The 17,839-nt window shown below is 39.9% G+C and overlaps 2 protein-coding genes across 5 annotated transcripts in view; both read right to left on the minus strand.

Annotated features, from left to right (window-relative positions):
- Nucleotides 1-1,505, minus strand: part of ryk (receptor like tyrosine kinase) — a 40,096-nt gene extending 38,591 nt beyond the window's left edge. The window contains exon 1 of one of the 2 annotated variants that reach the window (XM_008407696.3): nucleotides 759-1,505. In XM_008407696.3, coding sequence (XP_008405918.1) covers nucleotides 759-981 — 223 coding nt within the window. In that variant the 5' untranslated portion in view covers nucleotides 982-1,505. The remainder of the gene's footprint in view (nucleotides 1-758) is intronic. The other variant, XM_008407695.3, reaches the window with a different exon arrangement.
- A 1,214-nt stretch (nucleotides 1,506-2,719) lies between these two features.
- The window catches only part of sned1 (sushi, nidogen and EGF-like domains 1), a 34,902-nt gene continuing 19,782 nt past the window's right edge, over nucleotides 2,720-17,839 (minus strand). For 2 of the 3 annotated variants that reach the window (XM_008407700.3, XM_008407699.3), the window contains exons 12-31: nucleotides 17,132-17,251; nucleotides 16,681-16,797; nucleotides 14,710-14,853; nucleotides 14,116-14,289; nucleotides 13,251-13,364; nucleotides 13,042-13,155; nucleotides 12,835-12,948; nucleotides 10,456-10,572; nucleotides 9,636-9,923; nucleotides 9,368-9,551; nucleotides 9,050-9,162; nucleotides 7,695-7,973; nucleotides 7,477-7,603; nucleotides 7,293-7,375; nucleotides 6,329-6,424; nucleotides 5,999-6,115; nucleotides 3,757-3,844; nucleotides 3,572-3,642; nucleotides 3,430-3,488; nucleotides 2,720-3,338 (exon numbers count right to left, since the gene is read on the minus strand). In XM_008407700.3, the coding sequence (XP_008405922.1) occupies nucleotides 3,463-3,488; nucleotides 3,572-3,642; nucleotides 3,757-3,844; nucleotides 5,999-6,115; nucleotides 6,329-6,424; nucleotides 7,293-7,375; nucleotides 7,477-7,603; nucleotides 7,695-7,973; nucleotides 9,050-9,162; nucleotides 9,368-9,551; nucleotides 9,636-9,923; nucleotides 10,456-10,572; nucleotides 12,835-12,948; nucleotides 13,042-13,155; nucleotides 13,251-13,364; nucleotides 14,116-14,289; nucleotides 14,710-14,853; nucleotides 16,681-16,797; nucleotides 17,132-17,251 (2,486 nt within the window). In that variant the 3' untranslated portion in view covers nucleotides 2,720-3,338; nucleotides 3,430-3,462. The remainder of the gene's footprint in view (nucleotides 3,339-3,429; nucleotides 3,489-3,571; nucleotides 3,643-3,756; nucleotides 3,845-5,998; nucleotides 6,116-6,328; nucleotides 6,425-7,292; nucleotides 7,376-7,476; nucleotides 7,604-7,694; nucleotides 7,974-9,049; nucleotides 9,163-9,367; nucleotides 9,552-9,635; nucleotides 9,924-10,455; nucleotides 10,573-12,834; nucleotides 12,949-13,041; nucleotides 13,156-13,250; nucleotides 13,365-14,115; nucleotides 14,290-14,709; nucleotides 14,854-16,680; nucleotides 16,798-17,131; nucleotides 17,252-17,839) is intronic. The other variant, XM_017304524.2, reaches the window with a different exon arrangement.

A 17,839-nucleotide genomic window follows, 5' to 3' on the forward strand; every position in this document is an offset into this window, starting at 1 on the left:
AGTATGACATCATAAGAAAATAGGATATTGTCATACAAGCACAAATTCAGCGCATTTTATTCTGATTATATGTCAAACACAAGATAGCGCAAAACTGAGAAAAAGGAAGGACAATTACACAGTTTTAACAAATAACCAGAGAAGTGTAGCTCTGTACTTTGCCTAGCTGAGCCAATATTTTGAATAAAATGATTACAGTCAAAAGTCTTGGGGGTTCTTTTTCCTGCCAGCTTATCAGGCAGAGTCTAACGCTCAAGCTCAGTCGGTCTGGATGAATGCTGGTCCAGGAGTCCCAACTGGATTTAGGTCAGGACTTTGAGAGGGTAATATCTAACACGTGATTATACTTTGATCTAAAGAAAATTTGGACTGTTGCTCCTGCTGTACATTTAGTGCTGGAAGGTTAACTTCTTCCTCTTTCTCAAGTTCTGTGTTTTACTCTGTATTTAGCTCTATTAAGTTTGACTCAGCTGAAGAACAACAACCCCACAGCATGACACAGCTGTCACTATGCTTCACCGTGTGGATGGTATGTGTAGTGTTATTTGGGTAACTTGCTCGCAATGTATTTTATTCATTAGTACCAAAATAAAATTATTTTTCTCGTTTTCCTCTCACCTCAGTTACTTGCTGTTTTTGTTGTGTTATCTGATCACATCCCAATACCAGACGCTAACGTCTAAGTATGAATACCTTAAATAGAAACACAGGCAGACTGGGATACATTCACAGCTGACTTTATAACAAGGCCTACTTACCTAGAAACTTCTTCACCTCCTCCACGCTCATGTAAATGTTGACACGGGGGTTGTTGTTGTTATTGTTGTTGATGTGGACGCCTGAGGGAATGCTGTGGCTGGCGAGGCAGCCGGCGCCTTCCAGCAGCAGCAGGAAGAAGAAGCCCCCGAGCCTCCACAGCACCGAGTGAGGCCAGCCCCGGCTCTCAGACGGGCTGCCAGCGCTCACAGTCAACCCCAACATAGCAGTGGTCGGGTCGTCTGGCTCGCTGTTGTGTTCCCTCCTCAACAGTCGATAGTTTCTTTCTCATCCGTCCGTGAAGTTAATCCGTGGAGGAAACATTACGAGTTAAATTACGCCGCAGCGTCACTAATCACTGTAACTATGTTAGCCACAAATCTGTTTTTTTTAAAGTCTTTTCTTTCGTGCTGAAACAGGCTAAGTTAGCCAGAGGAGGCTAATTTGAGTTTAGTTGTGCTAACCCTCGGTGGTCAGACTGTCGTTCACCGTGCTCGCGCTCAGATTTACGACGTTTTCCAGCCGAATAAGGGACGTACTGGATATCGCCACATTGATGCACATTGATTTGTGCGGTTTAAAACGAAACAAGGGTGAAAAAAGTACCCAAAAGCAGTAGAGTCGCTAATACATGAAGCCTTCTCCCTCCTTGGTATGTCCTCCCGTTGCTTTTTCCTCACTATCTCAGTTTTCACTCGGAGCAGGGAGGAGGGGGGCCGCGGAGACGCTCGCTGCTCCCACCGCAGAGTTGAGTGCTGCCTTCAGGTGCTGTGGGAAATATTTCTTAAACACGTCCGATTCAGGCACGTTCGAGTTAAAACGAAGGTCCATAAATGCTCTGACTATACTGTAAATGTTGGAATATGCGTCCCAATGAGGCGCATTTGTCAGATTAAAAGTAGACAACTTTTAAGATTGTAGATCTTTTTAGTAAATCACATTGTTAGACATACTTATGGTATTTTACACTGAACAGTCGTATAACTATATGCATTAGCTGAATTATGAAGAGATTAGGCTTTAGAGTGCGAATGCAGGACCTCACCTTGACTTGTGCTCTCAGATTTTCTATCATAATGACGGAACGTCTGAAATTAGAGGTGGGCTGTGTAGGGTAATACATATAAATAGGGGGGGAAAAAATGCTAATTTTACATTTTATTCCAAAATGATAATAACAGTTCCATGTCTTGTTAATTGAGGGTATCGTAGAAAATGAAACGACTGCAGAGAGTGGTGCCCTTGAAAAACATTTCTGTCACGCCTTAAAAAAGTTTTTTTTATAACATCGTCTCACACAATGTTTTTATTTAAATAAATCTAACTTTTAATTTAAGAAATGAGCATTTATATACAGATTAAGACATATCCAATGGCACAATTACTGCTAACAATCTCTTTGAAATGAATCTAAAACTTTTTTTTACTGTTCTTGTTATATACTTTGCTATTATACATTGACAAAGGTTTCTGGAGGATTTCCAATAGTAACTCCTGAGTTTCTGTTGCCCTACAGTATAAATATAACATGACACAGACACTCAATTATTTTAGCCACTGGCCAAAGTCTGGATGAGGAGTAATATTTATACAGTCACCACTCATAGAAGGTTAATAAAAAATTAGATATATAAAAAATTCACTGTTAGAGGACTGCAGAAAAGAGTAGGATTCTTACTGGAGTCATCAGGTTTTCATAAAGGCCAGATGCTATCAATATGCTAACTAGACAATTCAGATAAAAACCTACTTGTCCCGCTAAAAAAACTGATAATGGGTCACAATTGCATTTTTGTTATTGGAATAATGAACTAAAGCATACTGCCAAACAAACAGTATGGTTTACCAGCCTTAAAATGAACCATCCTCAGTGGCTTGACTTAAAAATATAGAACTTTATTCCAATATAATGAAAGAAAGCCACTTATTTTCTAACATTCAGAAAGAATAAAGAAATCTCAAACCATTTTTATCATTTTTATTAATAAAATATCCACCTACAAAATGATCTATAAACACTATTTACAGAGTAGCAAGCAGTGATGCCCGCTAAGACAGAGTAAGATATTTTACATAGAAAACACTTGGCAGAGGAGATCAATTCATGGGCTGTGGTGAGAATGTATTGTACATTTTCTATTGTTTCATAAGGACACATGAGGAAAATGTAGGGACTCTGAGCATTCTGTGATTATTTCCCTGAGGGACAAACCTGCAGCTGGAGCACAAATAAAACCCTCTCCTTGTGTCTCTGCATGGAAATGAGGTATATAAGGTCTCTTATCCAAATTTGCTTAAAACGTGTGAAAATAGTACCTGCCAGCAAACGTCATAAATAACGTGGGGGTCAGTCGTCTGTCGATCCCTTCCTTTTCCTGCAAATGAAACTTCAGGGGTGGAAGTTCTGTATCCGGATGAGCAAACAGTTGTGAACTGGTTACAGTGGGTCTTGACAGGGGTTCTCAGCACAAAAAAAAAAGAATCACCATAATCAGATACTTCAAGTAGATTATATACACCAAAAATGTAGCTAGGAGGTTCTCCACATGACAGTGATGACTTTCATCAGCATCCAGCTTGCTCTAGTGGAAAGAATGACAGAAACTTCAGTTTGTTTTGTTGAAAATAATGTGCCGTTCTGCTGAGGCAGGCAGAAACGATGTTAAAACCTACTTTGATTTTCTTGTAAAAAACCAAAAAACACCATTACTGGTGTCTGCTTGCTCTTCTGGCTGTTAGGAAAGAAGATACAAGTGTTTCCATTTAGTTAGATGACTATAAAGTTACTTGTGAGCAGACAGCTTGTTATGCTTACTTTGACTTTTCACTGGCTCGCAAATCTCCCGATAGCACACGTCCTGCTGTACCTTATATGTCCTTTTGTACCTGCGAGGAAGAAAAGCTCAGATTCACTGGATCCGCTGGGAAATGAACCCCCCCCCCTCCCCACATTCCTCATAATCCGGAATCTGCATAAGTAGACAAAGTAGCAGGACTCACTGATAGTGGCACACTCCGCCCTCCCAGACAGGTATGCTTTTAGTCTCAGAGTAGAGCCGGGTGCATGGGTGGGGCACTCGCTGGCAAACTGAAACACAGCGGACACACAAATGCCTTAAGAGCTGCCAGGACGGGGAACAAGCCTGCTAGATGGCTTAGGGGTCTTGCGGGATGGAACCGGGCCCTTCTCGCTGGCTGACGGATGGGTTTTAGGACAGGAATGTTTAAACAACTCTGACACTGGATATTTGGGTGCAGAGCAAGATTTAAGGGGAGCAAGGGGTATGTCCAGTGTCTCCTTCATCAACGTGTTCTTAGAAGAAAAGTCAAACTTGTAAATCCTCCTCTGTTTTGGCAGAGCTGGGATTTTAGTACAGGGGTAAGAAAGTGTGTTCCCTCACTTGAGCGCTTTTTGGTCAGCAGCTGCTTTTTAACACTTTTCCGTACTTTTCGTTTGTGTCTTTTTGGCTCCAGGAAGTTGTAAAGAACGCATATGTTCTATGTTCTTATAACAACAAACAGTTGTAAAAGGAGATCAATAGATATCATTTTCACAAGAAAATGGAGATACAAGGCTTTTTACCCAACAGCGATGAAATCTTTTGTTCTAAGGTACGTTTTGGAACATTATTCTTCAGCGGGTTTAATAAATTGTCTCATTAATCGGAGGAAGCAGTTTATAATCTTTAGGAATTATTTTTATAGTAGGTAGCTGATATAAGAGGTCATTGCTGATTGTTGGGTGTCATACCGTTTAAAATTTTTTTCAATCTTTCATTGCCTCAACATTCTGAATGAAGCTTGAACACCAAGTGTACAGTATGCAAAAGTATTTGCACCCATTAAACGTTCACATTTTGTCACGTTGCAACCGCGCGCGAGAAATAATGAATTTTGTTGTGACGCTTTGTTATAGAGCAACAAAAAGAAGTGAAAAACTGTGGAGTGTGAGGAAAATGATGCTTGGTTTTGTGGCGTGTATTTACAGCTCATCATCACACTAGACCATCTACTTCCTTATTAAATTGGTTGAACTGGATTTGTCTCTGTGACTCTCTCCCTAAATCCCTGCTTCTCTGCATAAATAAAATTTGTGATTGGGACATGATAAAACGTGAAAAAGTTAAAGGGGTTTGAATTTTCTGACTACTGAAAATGTATCCAAATCGATAATCCTACTGGAAGTAAACATTTTAGTTCCTGTAATTCTTATACACAGAAAGGTAAAAAACAGTTAGAAATGAACCGTTGTTCATGGCTTTTGTAACATTCAAAAATCGGTTTATTATATAAAATGGAAAATTTCTGTTAAAACTGATGGGAAACTGGGACTCGTGGTCTAAAAATTACCCAATGAAAACAGACTACGTCTTTAGAATATAACGTTTCAGATGCTGAGCAATGGAAAGCATTAAATAAGAAATAAATTGTGTTTTATAGTTCGTATAAAAAAATGCTTAATTTTGAAGCATAATTATCTGTTAGATTGTGACAGCACAGTGTCGCTTAAAGCTATGCACACCACTGTTTACCAGCTCTATTAATAATCAGCTCTACTGAAAATATATATCTATAATTTAACAGTTTTCCTGCATTATTCAACATAAAAATGAACAAATCTGAGGGAAAAATACAACTGAAAGGTATAACAGCTTGGCTGCAAAAGTCAGATTCCGTCTGAGGCCTGTGTTGGCCGTTCCAAAACTTTAACTTTCCTCTCATTAAGTCATTCTTAAGTGGATTTGGACTCACTGTGATGCTGACTTTTAAAAATTTCTCTTTGACTTCAGAAGGTTTCGGGATGAAAACCGAAGTTCAAAAAATGTGATTTAATTACAAAAACCTCTAGTCCATCTGAAGAAAAGTTACCACACACCATGATGCTGCCACCACCACTGTTTTCAGAGCGTCACACATTCTCCCAAAATATTCTGGGAGATTTTAGCCTGACCTGTATTGTTTTCTTTCAGAGAAAATGTTTCTTTCTCAACCAGAAGGCCTGAAAATCCAACTAGAACAGATAAACTTTATTTCAGGTTCAGAAGACTCACTACGACTGATTGTAGGTGAGAACTTAAACCTGGAAATAAATCAGCAGATGCTTAAATTAAGGACTAGTTTCACAGTGTATATGACTAAAGACTGAGAATAAACACAAGACGTAAAAACCAGTGTCAACTGGGATCAGAGTCTGGATCATGTGGTTTGTATGTGGAGTACAAGAAGACAAACACATACTTACACAGTTCACACTGTCTGCCCTTGAAACCCGTCGCACAGCTGCACACGACGGAGCCCCTTTCGTTCACACACGTCCCTCCGTTCTGGCAGATCAGACTGTGGCAGTCCTGGGGCGACTCTAAAGACAGCAGCTGCCATTAAAACCCTCAGAGCAGAATGAGCTTCAGTCTCGTGTTTCAGGCCCACTAGTTCACATCATCCACAGCTGATACCGTCCGCTGACAGATTCCAGCTCTACTCCAGTCCACCAAACCAGGAATCTTGTGCTTTATTTTTTGCTAAAATATTTTAATTAAAAAGAGAGAAAGAGAGAGTAAAATGAAACACCTACCAGGCTGTGTTCTCAAAGCTTTTTCTTCAATCTCTAGTGCAAGGCTAATTTTGTTTGTTGTTTCTTCCATCTTTTCTAATCTGATAGGTGGAGGTCCTGCAAGGCAAAACGAAAAGAAAAAAAGAGAAACATTTCCTGTCATGTATCTTTGCGAAACGAGGAAATTAACGAATTACTCCATGATGAATCTGACTGAGTTTAGATGTGGCACTGGCAGGCACTGTATACATTCCTCGTCCTGAAACGATGTTTTGTCAAAGCGCCATTAAAGTTGGTGGAGAATCTTAAAGAGGAAATCTGTTCTCGAGAGCAAACGATAACATCTGGAAAAAGGTTTTACTGTTTAGCCTATATGCTGCAGGAAGTGAAAGAAACATCCGAAATCCTCAATAAAGAAAAAAGCTGCCATAAAAAGTGAGCATGGTCTTCAAACATTTTTACAGATAAAAACCTCAAATGTGTGGCATTCATTTGTCATCCCTCACACCTATTATCTGATACCCCTGAATACATTTATGTGCAACCAATTGTCTTCAAAAACATTAAAAACCCCACCGGTTTGTGGTTTTAACATTAAATTATACATTTTATTATGTTAAAATAATAACATTTCCAGTTGTTCTAGTTTAGAGTTCCTCTAAATGAAGGCTAAATCCCCACCTTGCTTGGAGCCTTGATTTATAACAGCTGGAACATTGATCAACATATTTGATTTATATTTGCTTGATGATTTTGATGATGGCATCTGACAAAATATAATGTTTATTGCTTGTTTCATAATTGGTTACCGAATTATGATTTTATGGTGTGAAGCACTTTGAACTGCCTTGTTGCTGAAATGCAAATAAAGTTGACCGACTAACATAATAAATTGCACAAAGCATACTGAGGAGACTGGAACTATTGTCTTAAAGTAAAACGCCTTCAATATCTTTTAAATATTCACACTATCGTTTGAACTTACTGGTACGATGTCGGATCACTTTCGGCGTTAAGTGGGAAAACCTAGCCGTTATCTTCCCCCTCCGGTCAACCAGCTCAGTGTATCTGCAGCACAGGAACAAACACTGCTTAGCTTTTACAGTGGACCTGCTGCTGATGCTCATGTTTTAGGGTAGAGTGGACTGTGATCAGACGCCTGCTAATACCTGAACAGCTCTTCTGTGCTGCCGCCCAGGTCTTGAGGGTGAGATGTGGGAAATACGCGCCCGGTCTGGATCCCAAGTCCCGTTACTGTGGGCCGCTCCCTCCTCCCAGGTCTGACCTGCGTTGGCACTAGGTTAGCGGAAGGAAACAACAGCAGAGTAATTCAAATGTAACTTATTAACATTTGTGGAGAGACAGAGCAGTAGGCACGGTAACTCACAGGTGGTAAAAGATAAGTGCTGCGGTATGCTGTGGATCTGTTCCTGTCCTGTGTTTTTGACAGACATGAGAGCAACGTAGTAGTGATGTCCTGGCGTCAGCTCACGGAGTGTGTACAACCCCAACTTCCCATTAGGCAGGAAGCGACTCCTGGTATTCAGACCACGAGTTACGTTGATCACAAAGCCATCTGGGACGTGTCGCGCATGGCGGCTCCAGGTGATCAGCGCTGAATTGGGGGTCAAATGCGACAGGGACAGATTCTGTGGGGGATAAGGCCCTGGGGGTAAAACATTTAAATGGTCAGATTATTAATTTTTTTTAACTTGTGTCATATAAATCTCTCATAACACAAGGGAAAGGTCCTCCACAGACGTTTTCACAAAAAAAGAACTAGGGATGTAAATCGACTTAAGATTAATTGTCGATTAATGGTTTATTCAATTAAATTAGTTCTAATCAATTAACTAGTAGTAACGTCCACTTGGACCTTCTTTTAGTGTTGTAGTTTGGCTGCTACCCAGCAGAGGGCGCCACTGGTCATCCCTAAACAGAGCCAGTTGACACAGAAACAAAGATGGTGGAAATATCACGAAATAGGAAAGAGAAACGGTCCAAACAGTCCAGTATGGGATTCAAATCGCATTTTACATTGTTTTGTTTTGAAGTATAAACACTCAACAAGCTGCTTAAAATTGAGGATGTGATGACAGAAAAGTGGAGGCATAATGCAGAAAAACTATTAACGTGATGGATGCCAATAAGTAATGCTGGTCTTTAGAGCTGTAATGACGTAATATGTTTCATGAAGCAAAGTAATAACTTTCCTTCAGTAGCATCATCTGTAAACATTTCTGTTCACGGGAAATCAAGTGTTTCATGTATTTTATTCTTTTCATCCCTTATTTTTTTACTTAGCAACCTGTGAGGTTCCTGTTTTGTTATATTTATAAATATGTCTAAGTTTATTAATATGAGAAAACTGCAATTTCCTATTTATTCAGTCAGTATTTAACATAGCGGATACTAAATTCAGCATATTCTGAAAAATGTAGACCATGTTATGAAAAGACGGCTGGCCCTCTTTATGCAAGAGAACACTCAGTCTTTGAGAAAATGGCTGCTTATAGTCGACTGATAAGATCAATCAACTCAACGGATAACCGGCATCCCCATTAAGAATACACATTTTTATCTCTGGTCAGATCCTGGGTAGCATGATGTTTAGGATAAGGATTTAAAGGGCTTACATAATTTGTTTTCTGTACAACAACTTTGAGTTGGTAATCTTTGTGAATGGAAAGATTGTTGAAACAATGTTGAAACCTAATAGTGTTTGAGAAACTGTCTACTTACTTGTCCAGAATTGCAGAGGTCCTGCTGAGTGACTGGTGGAAGGAAATTCATCCGGCCTGATCCCACTTTGAGTCAAAACATCCACTGTATACATGTGAGCAACCTGTAAAGAACTGTGAAACCCAAGGAGGGACAAACGTTGTGTTTACTCATCCTTAGTTTTGTCCAGAGCTGTTTGAAACTTTACATTTGTGGAAAAAGTACTGCCCTCTGCCTGCTAAAAAGGACTCTGTCTTGTACAATACATCAACACCTCCATCTAGTGGACAAGAGTGGAGCTGCGACGATGCCACTGGAATATTTAGTGCAAAGTCTTACCTGAAAGTGTGCTCGGTGACGCTCGAGTTGAGCGCAACAGTGAGAGGCTCGGTCCCATCTGAAGGCATCAAAGAGACATGCACCCTGCTGACGGCTGCATGATGAGCAGCCTGGACCAGCCAGCTCAGCCAGACCTGGGAGGACGACACATTGACCAGCTGCAGCTTTTCCACCCGCTGCGGTCCTGGCACAGAAAGTTTGATTGTTGAAACTCAAATTATTACATAAAAAAAAACAAAAACAAAAAAAAACATAAGGAGATGCTCACTTGTGCGAATTAGCGCAGTGGCAGGCTGGCTCGTGTCGTTGCCGTAGGCTTTGAGTTTGATGGAGACGGTGGAAATGTTGTACAGCATGCCGGGAACCAAGTCCCGCAGAACATGAGTGGAGCGCTGCTTGTCCAGGTAGTCCGTTTTGGGGGTGCTGTTGCCCAGGGGGGCATAGGTCACAGCGAACATGCTGAGCACTCGGTGGGAGTGGTCCGGCTGATCCCAGCGCAGTTCCACCTCATTCTCCTCCACGCGCAGTACATGGAGACCAGACGGTGGCAACAGGTCTGGGAACAGCAGCAACCTTAAATTTTTATTCTACACAATGCGGTGCTTTGAAAAAGTATGTCAAATTGAAAAATACACTACTTTATTGATCCTAAAGGAAAATTAAATGTAATTCATTAATTCCATATTCTTCAAAGAGTGAGCTTATTTAACTTATTAATTTACTGAATTTTGAATTTAATTTCTTTGTCTCTGAATTTATTTTCACATTTTGCGATATAAAACCCCAAAACTGTCAGTGTGTTTTATTGGGATTGAATGTAACAGACTCAATCGGCTACCTCTGAAGATAACTGGTTGCACTAGGAGTATTAGATTATGCAAGTCTAATAATTCAGATTTTCAGTCCTAAAATCCCTATTTCATATTGGTTCACCACACAACATCTAAATAAAATACATCAAAGTTTGTGGTTTTTAGGTGACAAAATGCGAAAAACTTCAAAGGGTTACAAATCCGTTACGATACTCTGTAACTACATTGTTGCCTTTATAAATTTGTGAGGGCAGTTTGATTGTTGACCTTACTGACCTTTCTCGCAGTCTTTGCCTGTGAGGCCCACTTTGCAGACACAGTTGTAGTTTCCTCTCCTGTCACTCCAGCAGCTGCCTCGAGTTCCACACGGTTTCAGCACACATGGGTCCTCCACTTGGTGTTGACAAAGACAAACAGTAGCAATAAGACGACAGTCTAAGAGACATAAAGGTTATGTTAATCCCATTTAATGCTGAACAGCAATGGAAATAGACGTGTGTTTTGTGTATAACCACAAAAATGATGAGGAATGTATGGAAATGCGAAAAACCAAAAAGGTTAGGTTTTTGTCTGTTTTGTTTTTACAATTAATTGACTTCATGGAATTAAAGACAGCGTGAACTTAAAATATTCCGTTTTGCTTCGTCACGATTACTCCATTTGCTCCTACGCATCCAAAATCTTTTTTGCATTTTCACACCTGACAGTCCGGTAGACTCTGTTTGATTGTGACCAAAATTGCAACATTTGTTACATTTTCAGCTAGTGGCGTTTGCTTTCACGCTGCACCGTGTCAAACGATTTAAACCAATTGAAAAACTGCTGTTCACACCCTCGCCTGTGGTGGCGCTGCACCAAGAACCACTGAAGGAAGGCACAGTGGTTATACACTGTCAGTTCGGTCTTTGGAGAAGACACGAGTGGTTATGCACTCGTGTCTTCTCCGAAGAAAACACGAGTGCAAATTCCTTCTTCACAAAATGTAAACAAAAATGGAGTAGCTTCAAACTGGAGCAGTTGTAGGATTTGTTTTTGTCTTTGGTAAAATACTACGAGCCTTTTCTCTAACATTAGACTCTTGCGTTTGTGTTGGTTGTATTTACCCAGACTGCGATGCGCTATAGTCCTCTTCCTGTTTTTGGAGCAGAGACAGCATATGCATTGGAAGCGCGCCAGAGTTCACTTCAGCTGAACTGAAACGTAGGCTTTTAGGCGGACTGGATTTCGCATTTTTAGTCTCTCTCAGAGTTTGATTACGCATTCTCTCCTCCCCAAACGAACTAAACTTTCTAGGCAAACAGATTAGAGTTCAATTAAAGCGGACTAAAAGGGTACATGAAGAGTGTGAATACACTCTTCATGTACCTCACTTACTTGTAAAGATACTATCACTATATCCAACTCTAACAGTTAAGAAGAAATGCTGGCGAGCACAACAGTTCAAGTTTTTTTCTCTGTCCTCCATAGACACTTTTGGATTTTCAGTGTGAAATTTATTTTCGTATTGCATTTAAAAACAACTGTGAGCTTGGTGGGTGTTCTGTCCATCATCATCTTGATTGTCTTGATGACAGTAGGATTTGGTTGGCACTGAAATTTTTAAATTCTAATGAGAAAAACTCTGAAGTCATGTTGTCCCGACCTAACAGGAGTCCTTGGACTGAGCTGTCTTACTTGGCGTCCAATTAGAAATGCCTCATAATAAATACAGGGATAAAAATGGATCCTACATTAAAACTTGACTGTCAAGTCAATTTTGTAAAATAATCCCTTTTCCAGTTAAGGCATCTGACAAGAGTTAAGCCTAATACTGCCTCCAACAGCAATACAAAGACAGTCAGACGCTTTTATTACCCATCGCCTTGATTATTGCAGTGCTCACTTTTTGCCATCAGCTAGGCTTAAATTACTCGCCCGCAACTCAAAATGTGACCACTTGATTTGTAACTCGGACTTACAAACATGGCTAGATTCCACAAACTTTAGCCTGAGCGGTGTGGATACATAGAGGTAAGCTATTCCACAATTTCAAAGCAGCTGCAGCAAAAGCTTGGTCTACTCTGCACTTCAGTTGGGGTTGTGAAACACCCAGGAGAAACTTTGACCAGGATGCTCCCTAAGACGTGTGGATGGTTGAGGAGAGGATGTTAAATACAACCCGAATGCCAGAAAGGTTCTTTACATTTGAACACAATAAAAACTCAAAGACATTCAAATCACATGAGGCAACATGTTATTCACAACAGAACATAATGTAACAAACATTCAAAATGAGAAATTGTACGTCTTTATTCACTAAATGCTGCAGGCACCAAAAAAGTTGGGATAGCAACCATATTTACCACATTGTAGCAACTCTCTCTTTTTTTTTTTTAAACAGTTTGAAGATGTCTGGGGATCAATACTCTGATTGATAAATGGCAGTTCTTGATGCAGTGCAATCTGGACATTTTCTTTTATTGATTACAGACCCAAAATTACCCTTGGAATCTAGTTTTAAACGCAAGACCGAAATTTCAGAATTAGATATTGGACACAGGACTAAAAACAAAAGGGAAGAACTCATTTGCAACTTTAACACTGTTTCTGACGGAGTTAAGAGATAAATGTGAGAATCTCAAAGTAAATATCAGAAACTCTGCAAAGTTTACTTACACATCTGGCAGCGTTCCCCAAAGAAACCGTCTTTACACGTACACACGTAGTACTGTCTGTAACCCCGACACACGCCTCCGTTCAGACAAGGGCTGGACTCACAACCATCTTGCTCTGCACACAGACATTTGCACATTGGTAGAATTCGTCCTTTTATTTCTGCCGGTGGCTAAATGTGCAATATTTGTGGTTGAAAAGCCACTGCACCTATTTCACAGTTCTGTCCTTTGAAGCCTTGTGGACAGTGACACAAGTAGGAGCCAGACTGATCCTCACATGTCCCTTTGTTCATGCAGGGCTCAGACAGGCATTCATTTGCGTCTTAGAAGAAATGAAACATTCACATATAGGAGCTATATACGTGTGAATATTCTTTTGTGTTTCTGTGAATGTCGTGGATCTACGGAAAGCCTTACCAATCTGACAGCGTTTTCCACTAAAGCCGTTCTTGCAGACACACTTGTAGGACCCAATCTTGTTCTGACAAGAACCGCCGTTGAGACAAGGCTGTGATAAGCACTCGTTAATCTCTGTCAAAAAAAGAAACAATTGAGTTAAGGTACATGTAAAGTAAAGCATAACTCCGAACCACTGAAGGATGTTCAACTTCAATTAGGAACGTTTTCATTGATCATAAAATTGCACAAATTGGAGTTGTGCAAAATAAGTTTGTGTAATGGAAACAAGGCGATTTTGAAACTAAAATTTTTGCATAAAAAGTTTTCATGCCGGGATGAGGTGGTTTTTCAGCCATATCAAATTTTGTGAATTTCAAAAAAATGCAACGGAAGCACTTTTTTTTTCCACTTCAAGCCAGTTTGTATACAGCAGTGTGCACTTATTTGTAGACACTGAGCTTCTTTGATAATGCGCAGCTGGCTCCACCAGAGCTCTCGCAGGATCAATTTCGCTAAAACACGTAGCTGCTCCCCAGCATAAGTTTGTCTCTCCAACACCTGAACAGCGTCTCCTCTCCTGGCTGTTGATGAGCACTAGCATTGAAGCTGAAATATGAATACATCTCCTGTAACTGTTTACATCGATCGCCTCCATGACTTTTAAATGACTTATTGCATACACAGGCTTATTCACATGTGATTTTAAATCTGCTTTTTACTCAGTAAAATTTTACTCATCGCAATTTCTGTTCTTTGATATTAGCAGAATATCGAGAAAGTTTTGCACACATTTGGAAACGCAGCAACTGTAAGAACAAAACAATTTTTCACATGGGTTGGAGAGGGGTTGGAGAGGGTGCATGTGTTGTTGTGTTCTACAGACCCTTACAAACGGGCGGCTGGGTCCATTCTCCCTGAGTGCCGCAAATGCTCTGCGTGGCTCTGGGCACAGACGTGAACCCTGAATGGCAAACGTACGCAGCAACGGAGCCTGGTGTTGTCGAGGAGAACTGGACTTCGGCGTGTTTGACATGGGGGGGCGGCCCGCAGCCCAGCTCTAAAACGAACGCAAACACGCCGATAAATACGAGCATGGCTGCATAGTAACAAGACGCTCACAGTGGTCTCCCACCAAAGCACACCAAAGGTTATGGAGGTGCTTTCCATCGAGAACCGTCTGTATTTGTCCTGCTAAAATTACCTCCAGCTTGTTGTTAAGAGTGTGTAGACATGAATCACCATGTCTAATCACGTCTTACTTTATATAGCCTACACAGCCATCTATATTTGTAAATGTGGGGCCTCTAGTGCAGCAACACTGCTAAGATTATCTTTAGATGGAAAGCTAATATCTACGCACTTTAACAACTCAGGATATCCTCTGGCCTCGTCTAATCTGTCCAGGGCAACATCTTGCAAATGTCAACATCAGAGGGAGATTAAGACATTGTTGCCCGGTGACACAAAGTCTGCTTACCTGCAGAGGGATGTAGTGAGCTCCGGCTTATTTGACAGTCTTTTCCGCTGTACTCATCAGTGCATTCACATTTATACTTTCCTAGGTAGTGAAAACACGTTCCACCGTTTTGGCAGGGAGTAGAGGAACAGGGGTCTGGCTTTCCTGAAAACCAAAGAAAGGACTAGAATGAAATTCATTCTTTTAAGTACTGACGTAGTTTACTTTTCTGGCATACAGGACGAGGCTAGCTTACATTTGAATATCAAAGAAAAATTAGGAAATGTTCAAGAAAGGAACATGACAAGAATAATACATTCACCCTCCACTTTATTAGGAACGTCATTTTGCATACAAACTGCCTTAATTATTCATGGCAAAGGTACCATTAGCATTATCTAGATATTTTGGTCCATATGAACATGATCACTCAGTTTCTGCAGTTTTGGTGCTCTACAGATAGAGATCAGCTGACTGGTAAGGCCATTAGAGTACAGCATTGCCATCATGTTCTAGAAACCAGTTTGAGGTGGTGTATTATCTTACTAAAATCAACCACCACAAGTCAGAAATTAATGACAGAAATTCTGACCTTCCATCTGAATATTGCAGATGAAATTAAGATCCGCCCAGGCAACGTATTTCAGGTCTATTGTTGCACAAATTTACTGACTATGAGTAAATCATAGGTCTGGGTGATATGTCTTCAAGAAAAAATCTCTGGTAGTTTTCATACCAGATCTGATTTGAATTAAAAAACATTTTTCCCTCACTTTCTTTTTAAAAAAGAAATTAAAAAGAAATTACAAATTACATTTTTCAAAATAGTTGCAGTTGTTTGCACGGCCGTGTCAAAGTCCTGCTACAGATAATTATTTGATGCATATGTGTTAAAAGGCATTTATATTAAGTATTATCTGTAAAACTTGTAACAAAAAACTTAAAACAAGGAATGTTGAGCACTTTGTGATCTTATGCTTTGGTATTTTTGTGTTTAGTTCTCCTAAAATGGCTACTTTATTCTCCTAATATTACAAATATCTTATTGGAATATTATTAACATATATAAAAAAAAAAAAAAACAAGTCTTAGCTTGGCCCTAATATTTCCTTGTAGAATTGTCCTGAATTTAAAGTCCAAATGAATAGAAGCTGTAAAATACGCTTCTGCTGACATCACCCCCAAAATATGGAAACCCAAGGAGCGCAACAAAAAACACAAAATTCTAAATTTCCCCAAATTAACCCAAAAATTAAATTAAAGTGAATTTTGACATAAGCTTCCTTTTAACTGACAGGAGTGACATATCGTGTGGTCTGGTGCTGCTTCGGGGCTCAAAGGGTCGTGTGTTACAGATGGTATTCTGCATGTCGGCTGTAATGACAGGTTCTATGGGCTATTGTTAGCTTGCTGTCATCTTGAACCAAAATATCTTACAATTACGAGAAAACAATCTTTTTATTGAGAAGGAAAAAAAGAGAGGCTTCTTGTTGGAGCCGGCCTCTCTGGCACCAACAACCATACAACGTTCAAAATATTTCAAATCCCCTTGTTTTCGCATTCTTGGTTTGAACTTTAGCAAGTCATCTTCACCACGTCTGGAGGCCTGAATGCACTGAGTTGCTGCCCTGTAATTGGTTGGTTTACTGTTTGAGCAGACAGCAAAAAGAACAGTACATTATGAAGTGGACAGTGTTTGTTTATATAGCTGAAACCAGAAGTTTACGTACACCAAATAAAAACTTATGTTTTTTTTCTCAATGTCCGAAGTTACAACAGAACAAACTTCTTATATATAAAAATATAGGAAGTCTACATCATTCTGTATGTACGTGCCTGATTCTGACAATATTAAGACATAAATATCTTAACATATTATTTCTCTAAATATCATGGCATTCAGCAAATTGAAATTATTTTGGTGACTCTAAGTGACTTTCACACAAACCTGCAACCAAATATTAGTCATAATAATAGTAGAGTGGTACTCACCCACTTCGCAGTGTTTTCCAGTAAATCTGTAAGGACACACACATCTGTAGCTCCCTCCCTCTTCCTTACAGGAGCCTCCATTACGACAGGGGCTCGACGCACATGTATTAAGTCTAACTGGAAAGAGACAGTCAAAAAGAGGAATCATTGAAGAAGAGAGCACTCTAGCTTTAAATCACACAAAATACATCTCTTCCACTCCGTTGAGATTCGAGTCATAATTTGGGGAAATAGCCCATAACTCCGTCATACATACAAATTATCATAAGCCTTTCAGCATTGCAATTTTTCAAGGAGCATTACGAGTGATGGCATGTTTCCTAGGGCATGAAAAGCCACTGTTGGACTTGAGCCTGGGTAATAACGCACAACACATAGGGATGTTTTATGAATGCTGCTTAAAGCCGATTCATATGCAGGCACTGCTGAATGTTTTAATCAATTATTCTACCTTTTTCACAATGTTTGCCAGAGTATCCATATCTGCACTCGCAGGTGTAGCCTCCATCCCGTTCGTAGCAGTACCCGCCGTTTAGACAAGGCGAGGAGTCGCAGACCGACTGGGGCTGTACTGAAAAACACATAACAAGACTTGATTGTGTTCCACTGCAGTGGGGGACAGCAAAGCTCCAAAGTTTTGCTCAAGCACATGGAGATTTGGTTCAACTTCAAAAAAAAGAAATAACCAAAGTTTGTTTTTTATTCAGTTGATTACAGAACAATCAACAACATCAAAGATGTCAATTTTGCCCAGTATTCATGATTTGAACTGCGAATGTTAGAAGTTCACTTATGAAGCTCAAGTGTTTGTGACTACAGGAAACAAATATACATGCAGTAATAAATATAGTGTCGCCAGAAGTTTACACACACTGATTATGGGCACGATGGTCACATTAATTTGGGGTGTTTAAGGATTCTTCAAAGCTGTTATTTTTCCAAATGTGGTGATACAGACTGAAAAAATGCATATATTCAACTAAGTCTTTTAATTAGGAGCTCAGAAGTTTCAAGAAAACCTTTATCGTGCCCATCAGTGATTATGTTTGACTGCAGCAGGAAGTTTCTCTTTGCCAGCATAAACAAGGACTTGCACTCGTCAGACTGACCAATACTCAGAACAATGGAAATGTCCAAGGAACTCGGTCAAAATTTAATA

The sequence above is a fragment of the Poecilia reticulata genome, chromosome 4 (assembly GCF_904066995.2).
Source record: "Poecilia reticulata chromosome 4, P_reticulata-male-v2, whole genome shotgun sequence".
In the NCBI taxonomy this organism is placed as follows: Eukaryota; Metazoa; Chordata; class Actinopteri; order Cyprinodontiformes; family Poeciliidae; genus Poecilia; species Poecilia reticulata.